General features: G+C 40.6%; 1 protein-coding gene across 3 annotated transcripts in view; it reads left to right on the forward strand.

The window, feature by feature from the left end:
• PCSK5 (proprotein convertase subtilisin/kexin type 5) overlaps nt 1-18,585 on the forward strand; it is a 475,536-nt gene that overhangs the window by 201,249 nt on the left and 255,702 nt on the right. For all 3 annotated transcript variants that reach the window (XM_023213308.1, XM_031934085.1, XM_023213309.2), the window contains exons 8-9: nt 6,556-6,768; nt 17,376-17,476. In XM_023213308.1, coding sequence (XP_023069076.1) covers nt 6,556-6,768; nt 17,376-17,476 — 314 coding nt within the window. The remainder of the gene's footprint in view (nt 1-6,555; nt 6,769-17,375; nt 17,477-18,585) is intronic.

Raw genomic sequence — 18,585 nt, forward strand, 5'->3', positions numbered from 1 at the left:
GTTGTGTCTCTTCAAGTCGACATATACAGACCCAGAGGTTCTGATCAGACCCAGGGTCTCGACCTCTTGTCTCTACCACGTCCTAGTTATATGATACTGGGCCTATTACTTAACGTTATCAGTTTCCTAATATGGAGCAATCCATTCAGTGCTATCTACTTTGCTGGTGTTGCTCTAAATTCTGCTCTAAATTAACTAATAATATGTGAAAGCTTCTAGCACAGTATCTAGCCACATATTAATATATGTTACTATCTTTCTTACTCTTTTTTATATCACAAGAATTTACTCATGGCCTTTTAAAAATACTTACTAAGCAATACAGGAGAAGAAAGTAATACTAAAATATCAAATAAAACCTAACTGTACTGACTAAAAAATAATCACACTATTTTAAAGAAAGAAATTTAGTTCCATCATACACTAATGTTCTCAAAGCCTGGCTCGGAGTGTATGATTTAATTGGTAATCCAGCATAAAGTGGCCTTTTCTGACCTTCTGAGCCACAAAGAAATCCAATTCTTTTCTACCCTTTAATAATAATGCTGATAGGGTATTACAAATTGATTTTCATAGGGCATTCATGAGAAAAAAACGTGCATTTAGATACAAAGAGAGTATTTACAGGTTGTTCAAATGGATGCTGCATGGATTCCACAATATATTTTGCCTTAAGTTAACTAACTTTTCACGGAGCACTCAATTAAATTGAAGAGATTTTTCTCTTTTTTTGCCATGCAAAGCCATATTTAAATAGCCAATTGCAATCACACTACTTCACCAAGCTAGAAAATGTCGTTATTTCCCACACTTTAGGAAAATATATGCCTCAAGATTCTTTTCTCTTCATAGTACTCCTTGCACCCTCCCTTCTCCCTATACCCCTCATTAAGATTTAATTCTTAAATTCACTTTTTTTGGAGAAATGTCCAGATTTTTAATTTTTTGCCACGTATGTTTTGGTTTCTGGATATTTCATACGAATGGAAACCCCCTGTGCTCTGTAGGAAATGTATTTTTGAATTGCTAATTGTTCAGGGTTAACCCCATAGATCTTTAGCAGCTGTCTTGATGGCATTTCTAGCCCACAAATTCAGTCTGTTTATTTCTGAGACTTCAATCATAAACCATACTCACAGGAATAAAGGTCAGATTGCCTCCTGGGTCGAATGATGGCAGTCTCTCTGCATTCTGTGGCAGAGCACACAGAATCCAACGAGGGGCAGACCACTATTCTTCCTCTCTCCTCGTGTTAGTCAGCCTGGGCTACTGTAACAAAACAGCACAGACTGGGTGGCTTAAACCAGCGGTCCTCAACTTTTTTGGTGCCAGGGAAAGGTTTCGTGGAAGTCAGTTTTTTCACAGAATGGGGGGTTAAGGGATGATTCAAGCACATGACATTCATTGTGCACATTATTTCTCTTATTACATTGTAATATAAAATGAAATTATACAACTCACCATAATATAGAATCATGGAAACCCTGAGCTTGTTTTCCTGCAACTAAATGGTCCCATCTGGGGGTGATGGGAAACAGTGACAGATCATCAGTCATTAGATTCTCTTAAGAAGCACGAAACCTGGATCTCTCACATGCGCAATTTATAAGAGGGTTCGAGCTCCTATGAGAATCCAGTGCCACTGGTGATCTGACAGGAGGTGGAGCTCAGGCGGTAGTGAGTAATGGAAAATGGCTGTAAACACAGATGGAGCTTCGCTTGCCTGCCCACCACCCACCTCCTGCTGTGTGGCCAGATTCCTAACAAGCCCCAGATCAATTTCGGTTGCAGACCCCTGGCTTAAACAAGGGAAATTTATCTTACAGTTCTGGAGGCTGGAAGGCTGGAAGTCCAAGACCACAATGCTTGTAGAGCTGGGTCCTGGCCCTCCTCGGCTTGCAGATACCACTTTCTGGCTGTGTCTTCACATAGCCTTCCCTCTGTGCCCACACCCTGAGAGAGAGAAAAAGAGAGAGTGTGCTAGAGAGATCTGAGCTCTGATATGTCTTCCTCTGTTTATATGGACACCAGTCCTGTGCCGCCCCACACTTACGACCTCATTTAAGCTTAGTTGCCTCACTGAAAACCCTTTTTCCAAATATAGTCACATTGGTCTTTAGGGCTTTAGCATATGACTTTAGGGGAACACAGTGCAGTCTACCGCACACCTTCAGGACTATTCTGGTGTCTCCTATTTAACCCTTAAGATCTCTTCTTCCCTTCTCTCCACAAGCTCTGTGCGTGTGGACACTGATCTCTATGGGTTTTAATGAGGTTTGGCCAGTGGGGTACGCTGGCCAGAAATTGGAATGTAAGACGGGGGGACTGGGGGCTCAGGTATACATTCACCTGCCCCTAGCCTGCAGGACCGACACGGGCTAGCGTGTCCCCTGACCAACTCGGATTAACCCCTCTGTCACCAGCTCCAGTGACTCCCCTCTCTCTGTGCCCCTTCAGGCCTAGAAGTGGTTATTGACCCCACACTGTCCTTTGAGGTTTTCCCTCACCACGCTCAGTTATACAACAATTCCCTCAAATTATTTGTTCAAAACAAGGACATCACCTCTGTCTGGAAGGGACATTTTCAGGGCAGCAGCAACCTACTGTCCTCTCAACTCAGGACTCTCTCAACCCAGTAGATCCCCAAAGCACCCTTCAGCAGTGCCATTGCCCCTCCTTATTGGTGTCTTCCGTGAGTGCTGCCGGAATAGAATGACCTGTGTTCACACTTCTGAGGGAGTCCCCCCTCAGGGTGGGATTTCAGGGAACTTGGGGGTTGGAAACTACATCCTACCTCTTGGGGGCAAGGCATACATCTATTCTTTATCAGTTCTAATCCTACTGCCAAGTCTAGAAAGGACTTGAGTGCTGGTCTGCTCTTACATTCTAAGGCCAAGCTGCAATGAAGTCATGGGAGATTTGGCCAGAAAGGGTACAATAACCAGTAGCCCTCTTTTTGCCCAAAAGAAGACTGTTGTAAGGATTAATAGCTCAGGCTGTGGCTCCAGTCAGTTTTCAAGGTCTGGCATTTTCTTTTTTTTTTTTTTTTTTTTGTTTAGAGACGGTCTTTCTCTGAGCCCTGTTGCCTAGGCTGGAGTGCAGTGATGTGACGTAACTAACTGCAGCCTCGACCTCTTGGGCTCAAGTGATCCTCTCACCCCAGCCTCCCTAGAAGCCAGGAATATAGGCGCATGCCACCATGCCTGGCTAATTTTTTATTTTTTTCTTAGAGACAAGGTCTCGCTATGTTTCCCAGGCTTGTCTCTAAGTGCTGGGATTACAGGCATGAGCCACGGCACCCAGCCCGTTAGTGAGCAGTTCTGAGAACCAGTTTGTTCATCTGTAAAATGATGATAATATAAACTTGGATCGTGCAGAGTAATGTTTGTACAGCGCTTGGCACATAGAAGGTTTCTTAGAAATGTTAGCCTCTGTTGTTTTTAGTACACAGTGGACCTTCTTTGGGTAAAACCCCTTTTGGCCATAACATTAAAAAATTATCTCTGAAGAATTGACTCTGTGTTTTCCCTCTTAGTAGAGGAATTAAAGTTCTTGTTTCTTTTTATTAAAGTAAGATATGGCCATGGAAGATTGACATTAAAAAAAAAAAAAAGCTTTTCTGATCTTACAATACAGGATAACTTCAATTACATTTTCACGTTACGGTATGCCTCTAAATTTATGCATATAGACTTCTGTACACACACACTTTTTTGTCTTTCCCTTTGTTTTTTTTTTTTTTTAGATACAGGGTCTTGCTCTGTCACTCAGCCTGGAGTGCAGCAGAACAATCGTAGCTCACTGCAGCCTCGAACTCCTGGCTCCAAGCAATCCTTCCACCTCAGCCCCTGAAATAGCTGAGACTAGAAGCATACACCACCACTTGGATATTTCTTTTTAATTTTTTGTAAATATGTTGTCTTGCCCTGTTGCCCAGGCTGGTCTCTAACTCCTGGCCTCAGATGATCCTCCTGCCTTGACCTCCCAAAGCACTAGGATTATAGGCTTTGGCTACTGCACCCAGTCTACACACATTTTTTCCTAAACTGAGACTGTGCTATATCATTTTGTATCCTACGTTTATAACTACTTTATCACAAAAATGCTTCCTAAATATTTTCTTATTAAATATTCTTTAAAATTAAGTTACTTTTTAAAGATAGTTTAATTGAATTTTATTCATGGGCACACTGTCATAATTTTACGGAAATAAATAAATATATATAAACATATATATATATATATACACATACACACACACACACACACACACGTGCTTGTACCATATATGCTTTTTTAGTTGCGTTGTGAGTCTTTGTCTATCATCTGTTATGGCGCTGTTTAAATCAGGTGGGTTTTTGCACAATCCCATATATTCTATTGACCTGTCAGGTGAGGCCCAGTAGGACCCTGATTTTTGCCTGTAACACAGCCCCTCAGTGTCTGATAGAGAGGGAACATACTGATGATGAGTTGGAACATTCTTTCTTTCCCTCTGGTATGTTGTTCTGTCTCTGAGGTCTAGACATAGTTTCTCAGTCTGACCACCCTCACCATAGCGATGCATAATCCCTCCTAGAGATTATCATAGCATTGAACACGATTCTTAGTTTGTGATGGCTTGGTGATTTCTGCACCTTTCTCTCTATTTCATGAATATTTTGATGAAATGTTAAGGGATGGTAAACCAGGCCCAGCTGTCGAGCAGCAATAGCAACTGAAAGTTTATCCCCCTCTCTCTTCATGAATATTTCCAATTCCTGGGTAATCATAAAGCACTTTTTCCAAGTTCAAGTACAAAAAGAAATGTATGATCAGGTCTGTCAAATCATGTCATAAAATTCCATTCCTTGAAGAGTCAAGGTCAGGAAGAGTTTATCACAGATACTCCAGATTTTGTTGTCTCTTTTTCTTTGGCTCTTTTTCCAGAAGTTCTAAGAAAGCATCCCCCAAATTTTCCTTCCACCTGGGGACCAGAAAACTAGGGCCTGGAAGGAAGAAAGTCTCTGCCGTCACTAGCTTTGTGACTTGGGTTCTCACTTCCTAATAGAAAATGATGGATTTGGCCTCGATGTCCTCCAATTTGCCTTCTAGCTTTAAAATGGCACAATTTCTTAGGGATTCAGCTGTAGCTATTCCCAGAAATACTCTCCATTTTGGCTTAATTCTGTTTTCTCCTGAAGACATCAGCTTATAGTCACTTCACTGTGTATGTCTATATTCTACTTTTCTTCTTTTCCTTACTTATTGAGGACTTTAAGAAAGTCTTTTTTTGTTTTTGTTTTTTTTTAGATGGTGTCTCACTCTGTCACCCAGGCTAGAGTGCAGTGGTATGACCTTGGCTCACTGCAGCCTGCACCCTCCACCTCTCAGGTTCAAGCGGTTCTCCTGCCTCAGCCTCCCGAGTAGCTGGGATTACAGGCATGCACCACCATGCCTGGCTAATTTTTGTATTTTTAGTAGAGACGGAGTTTTCCCATGTTGGACAGACTGGTCTTGAATTCCTGACTTCAGGTGATCTGCTCATCTCTGCCTCCCAAAATGCTAGGATTACAGGCATGAGCCACCATGCCTAACCAAGAAATTCTTTTAGTTATTTTTAGCTACCAAGCTTTGGCATGAAGAATGTGACACTGTCTTCTAGCATTCTAAGAAAATGTTAATAGATCTGTGGTCAAATATGTCTGGAAAAATTACATTAGACTGTATCCTGCTTTTAGAATTTTACAGTAAGCATTCATTTATTAAAGGTGCTTAGAAGTTTTGCAATAAAGAGGCTCACTTAATTTTGTTTAACTCAGGGATTCCCAAACGTATGTGATCTTGAAATCCTTTTATTTATGGTAGCATCCATTAACATCCCTCGGTAATTAGTGCCTACACCACTCATGGGAAGATCAGTTCTATAGAAAGAAGTACAGTTAGTACTTGCTTCTGACACTCACCAACAGTGCGATTCAGCATGGACGCATAACCTCTCTATAGCTCATGTTCCTCAGATGTAAACGAGGGTGCGTAATCGTACCCAATTCATGGCAGATGTGAAGACTTGAAACAATAGTGCATAACTATGGTAATTACAACTAATAATATCCCAACTCTCATATCTCACTGGGTTCAAATTTTGGCCCTACCACTTACTGTTTATGACCTTAGGAACATTACTTAAATTCCTTTTAAAAAATTTTTTTTAATTTAATTACTTAACTTCTGTACCTCAGTTTCTCCTCCACAGCATAATGGAGACAAGAATTGTGCCAGCCTCACAGGATCGTTGAAAGAATTCAATCCAGTTCATGTAAAACTCTTTGACTTGTGCTTGGTCCATAAATATTAGCCATTATTATTGTCATTATGTGTGCTCTTGTAACTTTTCTGACCGTTTTAGTCTACAAAACCAGCTCTTCTTACTCCACTCCCAAAAGCTGCCTAAGCCCAGCATATTAAGATAGCAACACACCCCACCTGCACATACTCAGTTCGGCTCAGTGGATTCTGACCTCTTCATTTAGAGTCATTTCACACCATCATTTGGCTTTCTCTGTTTGTGAACAGGGGCGGAGAGGCCTCGGCTCTGTGTTTGTTTGGGCATCTGGAAATGGCGGAAGGAGCAAAGACCACTGCTCCTGTGATGGCTACACCAACAGCATCTACACCATCTCCATCAGCAGCACTGCAGAAAGCGGAAAGAAACCTTGGTACCTGGAAGAGTGCTCATCCACGCTGGCCACAACCTACAGCAGCGGGGAGTCCTACGATAAGAAAATTGTACGTGCCATGTGCCTGCCCATCACGATCTGTTGATTTAATGTTCACTTTGAAATACAAAGGGAGAACTATAAATATATATACACAAGTAATATATGGAAATAGAAAATTAGATTCGTTGATAACATCAGAAGTCGTAAACGTTACTAATTGAAAATGCTTGTGCGGTCATCACATTGCAACATTTAATGCGGCCTTAGACGTGATTAAGCTTCAGTTTTATTGAGGATAAATGATTGGTTCACATTCACATTGTGAGTTAGTGGCAGAGAAGAGACTGGAATCTATGCCTGACTCAGCCCTGGGCTCCTATCACTGTGTTTCCACACTGACTTTTAACTTTAGCTGTAGTGCTTTGGTTTCTAAGTACAGCCAATTCAGTGTGAAAAACAAAAGTGTGTAAGGAAACTCAGAATTCCATTGAAACTATACTTACTTAACATGAACTCAACCTCTATAAAAGGTGCAGTTTTTTGTTTATTTGTTCTTGTTTTTATGATGTTGATGATGAAGTCTGTTGCCCAGGCTGGAGTGCGGTGGCATGACCTTGGCTTACTGCAACTGCTGCCTCACGGATCCAAGCCATTCTCCTGCCTCAGCCTCCCAGGTAGCTGGCACTACAGGGGCCCACCACCATGCCCAGCTAATTTTTGTATTTTAGTAGAGACAGGGTTTCATGATGTTGGCCAGGCTGGTCTCAAACTCCTGAACTCAAGTGATCCACCTGCCTCGGCCTCCCAAAGTGCTGGGATTACAGGTGTGAACCACCACAGCTGGCCAAAAAGTACATTTCTTATAGACAGCACAAAGTTTGCTGGATGGAGAAGCACAGAAGCTGCATGGGATCCCCCGTTTACCAACATATCCTGTACTCCAGGCAAACAGCCGGTGTGATTAAGAGTTCAGGTGGCAGGCCCAGCCTGCATGAGTTTCTTTCACTCTTGAGCTATTTGCTAGTTGAGTAATTTTGGACCAATTAATCTGTCTGTCTCAGCATACTTATTCATACAAAGAGGACATTTAGTAGCACACAGTTCATGGAGTTACTACAGAATAATGAGGAAGGCAGTAAAAAGTGCTTCGCACGGTATCCGGCCTTCGGTGCTTAGGAAAGCTCTAACTTTTCGGGGGTGCCCAGCACTGTGCCGCTGATTATAAATTTCACACACCTTTGCCCTTTGCACTTTGCCCTTTCTCCTGATCATGATTTTGTAAACTGTCTCTGGATTTGTCTTTTAAGGTATAGCTAAGATGCTGTACCTGACACTTTTTAGCATTTAGCCAAGACCCTGCTTCTGGCTCTAACAGATCTATGCAGGTTGGGGTCACTCTACTGGTGCTCCATATGCCTTTCCCGCAGTCCATAGGGGATAGGACTGTACCTCCTTTGTGCAAGTCTTAATCCACATCCATTCTGTTCCTCTTGATTCCTGGTTATTATATGATTTTTCTGTTTCATTTATCAGTTACTTTTTACTACCTTCTTTAGTTACATTTTGTAGATGGATTTAGGTAAAAATTGCCTCCCCATATACATGGCCCCATCTTTCCCTAATTGCTCCACAATGTCTGCATTTAAATATATACACCCAATTCTGCCTGTCAGTACCTCCACCGTTCATCAATAAGCATAACTCCGAAGCAGCAAGTAAAATATAAAAGGCGAAAACGCAGAGATGAGCTTTGCATTTGAAGTTTCTGGTTTCCTTAACTGGAACGGGATGCCCCAGTGAAATTTTGCCTCCATTAGAGAACTGTTATGATCTAGAAATATCCCTCTGCTTTTAAATAAGAAGACCTTATGTCTTCTAACTCATGGTCAACGTCCACTAGCACGGAGTGACATCCGTCAGCCCTGCATCATGACATTCCTGATGAAAACTCTGGAATAAGAGTTCTCGTTTTTTACCTCTGGAGTTTGAAATCATCTTAATGCAAACTCACTATTGCTTCAAAGTAATTATGCCCATTTAGTCAGTCCTATTATTCTCCGTGGGGTGATTGCTGTGGGGAGGGTATTGTTAACGTTTATCAATGCCTTCTGTAAGAGAAGCGTATAGTCTCATGGTAAAAATATCAAAGAAGTAGGAAAGGTTGTCGCGGTCCAGATGGGAGAACACAGTGTGTACAGAGGGACTGCAAAATCACTGCTGGGAGGTTTACTCTCTAAACCTAACCTCCTGGGGCCTTCGCCATTATTTGCTGTGATTGTGTGGTTGCTGCTGTGACTCCCATGGCAGGGGTGTCATTTCGGATTCTCCCACAGATAGACAAATCGATCCATTCTGTAGGCAGGGAGAGAGCTTCCCAGGGAAAGTGGACGCCATGACGAAATGTTAATATCCTTTCGTGAGGTCATATACTTTTCCCCAGTTTTTGCTTATGATTTCAAAGCCTTCTATGACTCACTCTATGTATTTAACTTAATTTGTTTCTTCCTTTTTGTTTGATGCCTTTCTTCCGTTTTTGTGAGATTATATTAGTCAATTTTCTCTAGCCAGTTCTTAGATTCGCTTACTTCGCCTGAATTCCCAAATTACCCCCAGTTGGAGAGGAAATTTGGAAGCTGTTTGTATTCGTCTCTAGCTTCAGAGAAACCACTCAGTGGATAAGCAACCCTCACGGAGTCTGGATTGCCTTATCTGTAAAATGGAGATGATACCAGCACTGACCTCAGAGATTTCCATGAAGATAATAAAATACTGACCAGGTACCTGGTTCCTGGTCCACAGGAGCAGCTCGGTGCATGCTCAGCCGCATTTTCACCTACGCTCCTGTAACTTTCTGCATCCTGGGAGGTTAGGGGCGTTTTTCCAGCTGCTGTTAAGAGGGTTGCTTGTTGCACCTCAATCTTTCCAATCTATAAAACACTGTGATCTGTTCCACCCATCCCATAAAGAGAGACACTCTGATCAGGAACATGTTAACAGTTTGAACATGAGTGGCGTTGGCAGCAACGTCAGCCTTTTATGGTCTGGCTGACCCCTTTTCCTTCTAGATATCAGAATGACAGATAATCCTGTGTTGCACCTGGGACGTTTCCTTCACCAGGCTTTGAAGCCAGACGCCTTTGGTCCCTCGGTGATGCCCACATCCTGTTAGTGGCATATGTGATTGAGTGCTACAGGAATGGCAGTGCCTGTCTTTGTACTAGGCCCCCTTCCCTGAGACATTCATTTCCTTTTGTCATCTGCAGCCGCCCCAGAAGAGCACGGTTGTCATTCTTCATTCATAGAGCACCTTTGTGATTTGTACCAAGACAGTTGCTGAGGATCTGAGGAGAGAGGGAAAAAAATCTCCTCTCTGCTTCTGGGAAAGCATTTTTGTTAAATAAATTGTACTTGTTCTGGACAAAATGACTTTTCATGATACGCAAACAGGAAAGCCTTGCCTTGGGTTTCAAAACATAAGGAAGTCCCTGTCCCTTGGTTTCCTGCCATTACTTCTAGCACAGTTGTGGACCTTGGTATTGCGTTCATGCTTTAGTAGATTTGGATCAGCAGTGGCCTTATATCTTATTACAGCAAAGGAAGCATTCAAAGTATAAAGATTACAATGAAAGAAGCTCTTTCATAAGCTAAATAGAAGTCATTTAAAATGACTAGTGATTTTAAAGTCATATAGTGAAAGAATGTTTTTATGAACATATTTGTTCACATTGTATTACATGTATCACATGTAATACATTTATGTATTAACATGTTGAAAATCTCACATTTTGTGCCCTTCTCATTTGTGCCTGACACTGCACTATGCACGTCGAATGCAACATCTCATTGTATTCTTGGGAAACCCTATGCAGAAAGATCATGGTGCCCCCACTTTACAGATAAGAAAACTAAAGCTTGAAAAGTTAAACAAGCAAACAAAAACCACAGCTAATAAATAGTAGAGCTTGGATTCCAATCAAAGTCAGGATGGACCCCCAAACTCATCCTGTAACCAGTATGCTATCCCACCCTGATACATCTTAGGGATATCCAGTATGGGGCTATGTGAAAGAATAGTGCTTTTCTTACCTGTTTTGAGTTCTTTTCAGAGTCATGAAGAAGCATTTAGAATATATACATTTCCATGGTTTTTCACTAGTCTCTTCATTTTGAATTTCATTCCTTTACCCTTTTTCATACCCCCTCAGACAATTGAACCTCTTGCAAAAAACTCAAACTGAGTTGCTAGTTCCTGTGGCAGCAGAGTTAGCACTGAGCTCCCGAGGTTATGGCTTTTGTATGATGTTCAAACCAGGGCTCTCTGATGTGCAAAGTACCCTCTGTTAGAACACTCCTCTACCAAATATCACTTCATTTTTGTCTCCTCTCAAATTTCACCTCAAAGAGGATTTTCTTCATCGCCTTTTCTAAAATAGGGGCACGCCCCTCCACCACTGTCTACTCCTTTACCCGGTTCAATTTTTTTTTTTTTTTTCTAGTGCACTTGTAGGTACTTCACATCGTAGTACATATTTTCTTATTTACTGTCTGTTTTCCGTGCTACAATGGAAACTACTTGAGGATGAAGACCGTGTTTTGTTCATTTCCAGAGTCTGAGCTCAATAAATATTCATGCATAAATGACTAGCAAACATTTGGAAGGATGGAGCCTTCACAAGTTGTTTATATAGCTGCAAGAAGACAGGGAGCTGCTCTGTTTCTTTCAGAGAAACTTCTTCTATTGGTAGGTTGGTGAAAGTTAAACGTTATTTGACAGGATATTTAGCATAGAAAATTGCCAGCAGGAACTCTGCTACATGATAAAGCTGTTCATGTAACCTGTTTTTAGTGTCAAAAAGCCTAAAAGATCCCATCTATAACCCCTCACCTCCTCCTGACATTTCTGTCAAGTTCTGTTTCATGAATAAACCTCCCCCTTCTCTCCAGTCCCTCCCATCATTAAATTATCTCTTACTTTTTGGACTTGTTCAGACTTTGACTCTTTTCCTCCTAGTAATTTATCTTAGTGATTGGGACATAGGGTCTCTCAGATTCCTCCTGGGAGGGGTTCTCTGAGCCAGAGTTGGGAGAATATATGTTCTGCTTAGCCCTCTCCTGATGTCATTTTATTTATTTGTGTTCAAAGCAGAGTTGCTGCCTGGGGTATCTCAGAGTTGGCCTGAAAACCAAATTCCATGTGGAGGAATTATCTTATTGCTTTTAATGCTTCTAAGCAACTCTACATTTTCTTTTGCAGAAATATTCTGCTGTCTCCTCTCCTTCCTCTTCTACCACCATTTTTCGAATACATTCACCATTTGCACTGGGTTATTCTCTATCATCTCTCCATTTCTTCTTTTGACTTAAAAAATGCCATTATTTTTCATGAGTAAAAGTCTAGCGAATCCAGATGTGTTTAGTTTGTTTGGAAGTTTGATACATATTCTCTTGAGAAAGTTAAAAAGTGAAAAGGAAACGTTGCTTCTGAAAAGGTCTCATTTTAATGGCCTGAAGGAACCTCCTTACGGACTTGCTGACTTGGGCTGGGCTACAAGGCCAGTTCTGCCGTTGTTGTTGCCTTTGCTCTCATGAATGACTACACTTTGTAACTCAGCTTTTTTTTCTTTTGCTACTATTTAAGAATTTGATATCTTTACCGCTTACGAGTCCTTTTGTAGCTGTTTGCCTTTGGGCAAGTTACTTAACCCCTCTGAGCCTCTATTTCCTTAGGTAATAAAATATCTTCCTTGCAGTGTTCCTGTGGGTTTATATATCATTTTATACAGACACACATAAATACCTCTTGCACACTGTCTCACTCATTGCAGGCTGCTCATTGTGGTAGTTTTAGAGGAAGCAGTGGAGTTTTAGAGGTAGCTGGTGGTAGATAAAGCATCCCTAATACAAAAATTCAAAATCCGTAGTATTCCAATGAGCATTTCCTTTGAGTGTCATTTTGACACCCCAAAAGTTTGAGATTTTGGAGCATTTCAAGTTTTCAGATTAGAGATGTTGAACTGGTGTAATGCAGATATTCCATCATCTGCAAAAATGTGAAATTGAAAACACCTCTGGCGCCAAGTATTTTGGGTAAGGGATACACAACCTGTAGTACTTGTGAGAGTATTAGCTGTACTTTAAACCCTGGATTGTATATACACATATGCACACATAATTTTTGTAGGTTGACTACAAATTTCTGTGAGTTTTGTTTGGGTGGTGGAAAAAGAAGTGACTTTGAGTGTTTTCTAATGAACGGAAGAGTTGAAGTATAGAATGAAATGAATATAAAGGGGCTTGATTTTAGGGATTCAACTTAGCAAATAAATATTGTGCCCCTTGGTACATGGAACTGAGCTGAACATTATGGAGGTACAAAAGCGATATAACATGGGATTCTTCTTTAGTGATAGCAACCCTCCATTTGTGAGCGAAATCTTCTATTTGTACTTCACATTTACAGATTCTTTTAGCAACATGAGAGTGGGATTTTGTGTGGACTTTTCAGTCATGATTGAATTTTTCAACAGTCTTTGTGACTTCTGTGGACGCAAAAAGCTTTCTTTAGTCTTCAGTTCTTTTTTATTTTACTGTGCTTAATAAATCAGCTTCTTCTATTTTAGTCATTGACACATTTAAGATTTAGTTTCTGCCCTTCTCCCCCATAGCTGTGTCTGAAACAGCTTTCTTGGCACAATTCTAGTTCAAATCAAAATCAACACCAGAAACAAATTCAACCTAACAGACAGTAAAATCATTTCATGTTTCAAAAATATCTGTTCAGTTGCTCTTTTAACAGATATGAGACAATATGGCACCTTCAAAGTAAAATAGATCACTAGATATCAAGGAGAGAAAAACGCTCGACTGTGGGGTTGCTATAAAACTTGTCACTTATGGCCAAAGACAATCTGAACTGAGATTCCCTGGAGACTTACATCAATAGGCTAAAACCAAATGTCCAGTTCAGAACAAGTAATGAAATGTGAAATATTAGGAAATAATTGCTTAGGGTGAGAAAAAGTGATGGTTCATCTTAGTGGAGGCTGTCTAAACCTGAACAATATCCACCACTTCTCACCAAAGGAAGATGACATCCCTAGCATAGTGGAGTCCAAAAAACCATCTGCTACTGATCCTGAGAGATACTGAAAATCTAATTTGCTGATCAGGACAGCTTTGATCTGGTTCAGGGCCTGGTGTCCTTTCCAGTTTCCATCACTCTGATGGGCACAAATGATACTTTCTTGAGCAATCTGAGAAGTTCTTTGGAGAAAAATTCTGTTTCTGATCTGTGTAGTGAATTTGGGGGAATTTGGAGCATGCAAGATGTGCCGTGAGGATTGAGACCAAATTCTGAGACATTCTTTAAAATGGAATCTAAAGTGAAAGTGCTTGCATGTAGAATCTTTGCGCTCCCTGCCCCATGTCGTGGGCCAACTGTTGAATGCATCTTGCCTTTAAATTACACTGTCAGATCCTATATACATGTGTTGTGATTAATGGGGATATTCCATGTGGTTCCAGTTTTCATAATGTCATTTTTCTTCAAGATTGCCTGCTCTTTGGTGGTCTTTGCCTTTTATTTCTGAAGATAGACACAAAAACTCCAATACTGTGGCTTCGCTTAATGACGAAAACCCTGCCTTAGATCTTTCCAGCAATTTACACCTAAATATTGCCCCCTCTGATAGTAACGTCCTCATGAAATGACCCAGCTGGAATTTCCATTTCAAGCAGGATGAGAAGGGAGCGGGAATGTTTTTATTTCTTTTCTCCCCATTCCTTTTAACTACTCCTTTCCATCACCTTTCTCCTCCACCCCATCCAGCCCTAGTCCCCAGTCTCAAGTTTCATTTCAAGTGGTTGAAAAAAATTATAACAACACAATGGGGATTTGGAATTACACAGACTTGCCTGCATTAATAGCATTTACCACTTCATTTGTGTTTATATATAAATGTACTCAGTGACTTTATATTAAAGTATATGTTGTATGCATAGATACCTGGTCACTATACAGACGAAGCATATTCCTATTGCAAATGCAAGATCATAACATTTTGACTGTTCACATTTGAGGTTGGCTGAAGGTGGTTATTTATTAGACTCAAATGCTACACACACTTGGAGTGTTTATTCTGGATTTGTTTCTGTGCATTGAAAGTGTCTGGTGCAGCTGAAGAATAAGCAAGGAGAGCCAAGTGGGAAAATATCATGAAAAGTCTTGAATCCAGGCACACATCATTGAAAAAAAAAAATAAAACTTGAACAAAGGAATGTGACCATGGGGTGAGGTAAAATAGGAAGAATGCAGGCAAGGCCGTCTCAACAACAGCAGATCTGGACACCTGGAAACAAGCTACTTCTGGGGTGTTCATGCATTGGCTTAGGGACCAGGGCTTTGGAAAATCAGGCTGCAAATTCACCCATAATTTCAAATGACGCAGCAATTCCTTTTAACAATCCAGCAATTCCTCTTCTGGAATTATCTATTTGAAAGAACTGAAAACAGGGTCTCAGAGAGATTTCTGCTCCCCCATGTGCATTTTCAGCCTCTTTCACAATAGCTGAGAGGTAGACGCCACCCATGTGTCCATCAACAGATGAATGGATAAAGAAAATGTGGCATCATGGAATATATTCAGCCTTATAAAGTAAGGAAATCCTGTCATATGGTACAGTATTGGTAAACCTTCAGGACATGCTGCTACATGAGATAATCCTATTATGAAAAGACAAATACTGTATGATTCCACTTACATGAGGTATGTAGAGGAATCAAACACATAGCAGTAGAAACAAGAATGGTGGTTGCCAGGAGGTAAGGGGAGGGAGAATAGGGAATTGTACAATGGGTACAGACTTTGACTTCTGCAAGATGAAAAAACCTAGTGATATTGTATAAGCTTGTACATATGGTTAACAACATTGTACTGTACACATAAAAATTGTTCAGAGGGTAGATTTATGTTATATACTTTTTAACACAAGAAAAAATACCTTTTAAAGTCAACAATGAAAAGCCCAGTTTCTTAACATAGAAGTGGGTAGGGCCCTGTTTACCCAAACATCCTGCAAGCATCAGATGTCGAGGTTCAGTAGAGGGCTTCCGGGTTTTTGCACACCATTCATTCATTCAGGAATGCACAGTGAAAGGTTTGACTCCTTCCCCACCACCCTATCTATGGAGTTCTATAGATCTTTGTTCATTCTTTCACTCCTTTTATATCAGTACCCATATCCATCTAGTACAGATAATCTGGTAACATTAGCATTGTCAAAAGGAACAAAGAAAGGATAGTAAGAACTTACAGTCTCATGTGAAACTAAATCAGCCAGAATGCCTATCTAGATCCATGAGAGGTCATAAAAGAGTCTACTTAGACATCTTCGTGTGACCTAGAATAAACTTCTAAGTGAGACTCTGTCTCTAAGGAGCTATAAAGCACTTTGTTCCTGTGAAGATCAAATTTCTTTCCAAACCAAATTTAACTGATTTTCACACTCCTCTTGAAAGAAGCACTTTGAAGGAGAGGGCTTTGTTTTCAGCTGCCTGGATCCCCCTTCACCTTTCTGCTGACCTTTATCTGTAATATATGGTAATATACTTGCCTTGATGCCAAAGACAGATACTAATAGTCTTCCAGTAACTTCAATGAGACCACTAACTCCTCTCCCAGCCCTCTATACTCCCCCAGAGGTGATAATGTCCCCAAGAGGGCAAAAAATGGATTCTTGTCCAAGAGGGAGGATTTCAAAAATCTTAGAGCTATTACAGTGGTTTCTAGAATCTTACTCCATAGTATTTAAGGAGAATTTAAATTTAATGTATTTTTTTCCATAGTGAGAAAATAATGAAACAAAGGTTGAAAAACATTGCCTTTGCTAGATGATAATATTATTCCGTCACAGCTGAAGTGAACTGGATTTAAGCCAAGAGGATAAAAATGACTTAGTTCTCACATTTTGATTAAAAAATAAAATGGAGAAATAACTAATTTTCTCTAATATACAAGCTTACACTTAGTGCTCTAATTGCATATCAAGTACACTGGCTTCAGCCTTATTTTTAGTATCCATGTTATGTCTTTGAGGAAGTCTTGGCTCATCCATGCAACATTTCTATTGATTCTAGAAACAGGTCCACCACCAAAGGTTCTTTCTATGGCAGAGCATACTTTTGGCTTGAAATCTGTGGTTCCCTAAGGTAACAGTTCTGGGCTGCAGGGACTGTGTCCTTTTATTCTGTATGTTGCCAATGCCTGCTCCGTGTCTGGATTTGATACAATGTGTTTGATTATTTTAAAATGTTGGGGCAAGGAAAGAACTTCAGTTTTAACCAGAACTGGCTCTAGGGAGAAGCAAGCAAGATGCTTACAGAGCAGAATTTAAAGAGATATTTGCACGATCTTTATGTTTTCATCCATAGGTTCATCCTGGTTTTCACCCTGGTTTTAACAGAAATGGAGTTCAATTTCTAAACCCTTCCCTTTTCAGAGTTGATCTACGCAGGCAATTCTCTAGAAGTGATATGATTACAGGCGTGTAGGAACAAGGAATTTAAAACAAGTATTTAACATATACCCCCATTCTATTTTTATGAGTATATTTCTTTCTACTTGCAGGTAATTCACATTGGCCTCAGAGATCTAAACTTTTCTCTTTGTTTTCCAGATCACCACAGATCTGAGGCAGCGTTGCACGGACAACCACACTGGGACGTCAGCCTCAGCGCCCATGGCTGCAGGCATCATTGCACTGGCCCTGGAAGCCAAGTAAGCCTTGATCTCTATATGTCTTCAATGGTGACAACCCCTGATCTCAGGGAAAACGTACCCCTTCCCTTGTGTATGGCCCCTAGCATGACAACCTAGAATATAATCTTCCCAATCCCACCTTGAAAACTTCAAAGGTTTGGGCTTTTAAAAAAAATTCCCCTATATTAAGAAGATAAGGTTTTTGGTTTTACATGCTTAAAAAATCAAACTGTGTAATTACTTTATTATGGAGTCATAGCACATGCATGCCAGTTGGCTCCCTCTCTTGCCTTGTTGAGGTTTTTATTCTAGTCTGGGAATGTTCCTGAGCGTCCCAGAGAGGTTAGGTCTGCCCATTTCTGGTCCCTTTCTCTGAAGCATGACTAGGCAGCTCAGATTCCGCGACAATAGCACAGTCACAGACTGGCTCTGCAGAATAGAATATGCCAGGGACGAGGACAACCCACTTATATCAAATCCTGTTCAATATAGTCAAATTCTATGTCAAAAAGATTACTGTGAAAGACCCCTTTAGGCTATTTGTAAATAGGTCCCCATCTCTTTTTTCTCTAAGAATAGGTTAATTTGTCTTAACTTTTTGAAAACCCAATAATACAGATCTAAAATCTCTTTTCCTCAATTTTAAAATCCTAAATGCCAGGAAAACTGAACGTTCTTTTGCAAATTTAACACTTGAGTTCATTTTTTGGCAAAGTTTGCCATGAACTTACTTGAGGCTATTTACAGTATTATCTATAACATTTATTGTGAAATATTCATGTATTTGATTGTGAGGTGCTGGCTCAGCCCCCCGCTGGAGGTTTTGTGTCATGTATGTTACGGGCACCATCTCTGAAAAAAATCTGAATTCCAAACCTGTCTTGTCCAATTTTAGAATAGGGATGGAAGGCCTGTTCTCTGAGGCTCTCCCTGCGGGAAGATCATAAGAAAAAGGAACTGAACTAATGATTTAAGTGGTATTCTAAAAATAGCCTTGCACCTCTGCCCTAGGGAGGAAGGGAAAGGCCCATTCATCTAGTTGCACCCTGAAGTGGCGCAATAGCCAGTGACAGGGAAGGAATAAGAAGATAATGAAGAGGCTTAGGGATTACAATAAGAACTGTGTG

The sequence above is a fragment of the Piliocolobus tephrosceles genome, chromosome 14 (assembly GCF_002776525.5).
Source record: "Piliocolobus tephrosceles isolate RC106 chromosome 14, ASM277652v3, whole genome shotgun sequence".
Classification (NCBI taxonomy): domain Eukaryota; kingdom Metazoa; phylum Chordata; class Mammalia; order Primates; family Cercopithecidae; genus Piliocolobus; species Piliocolobus tephrosceles.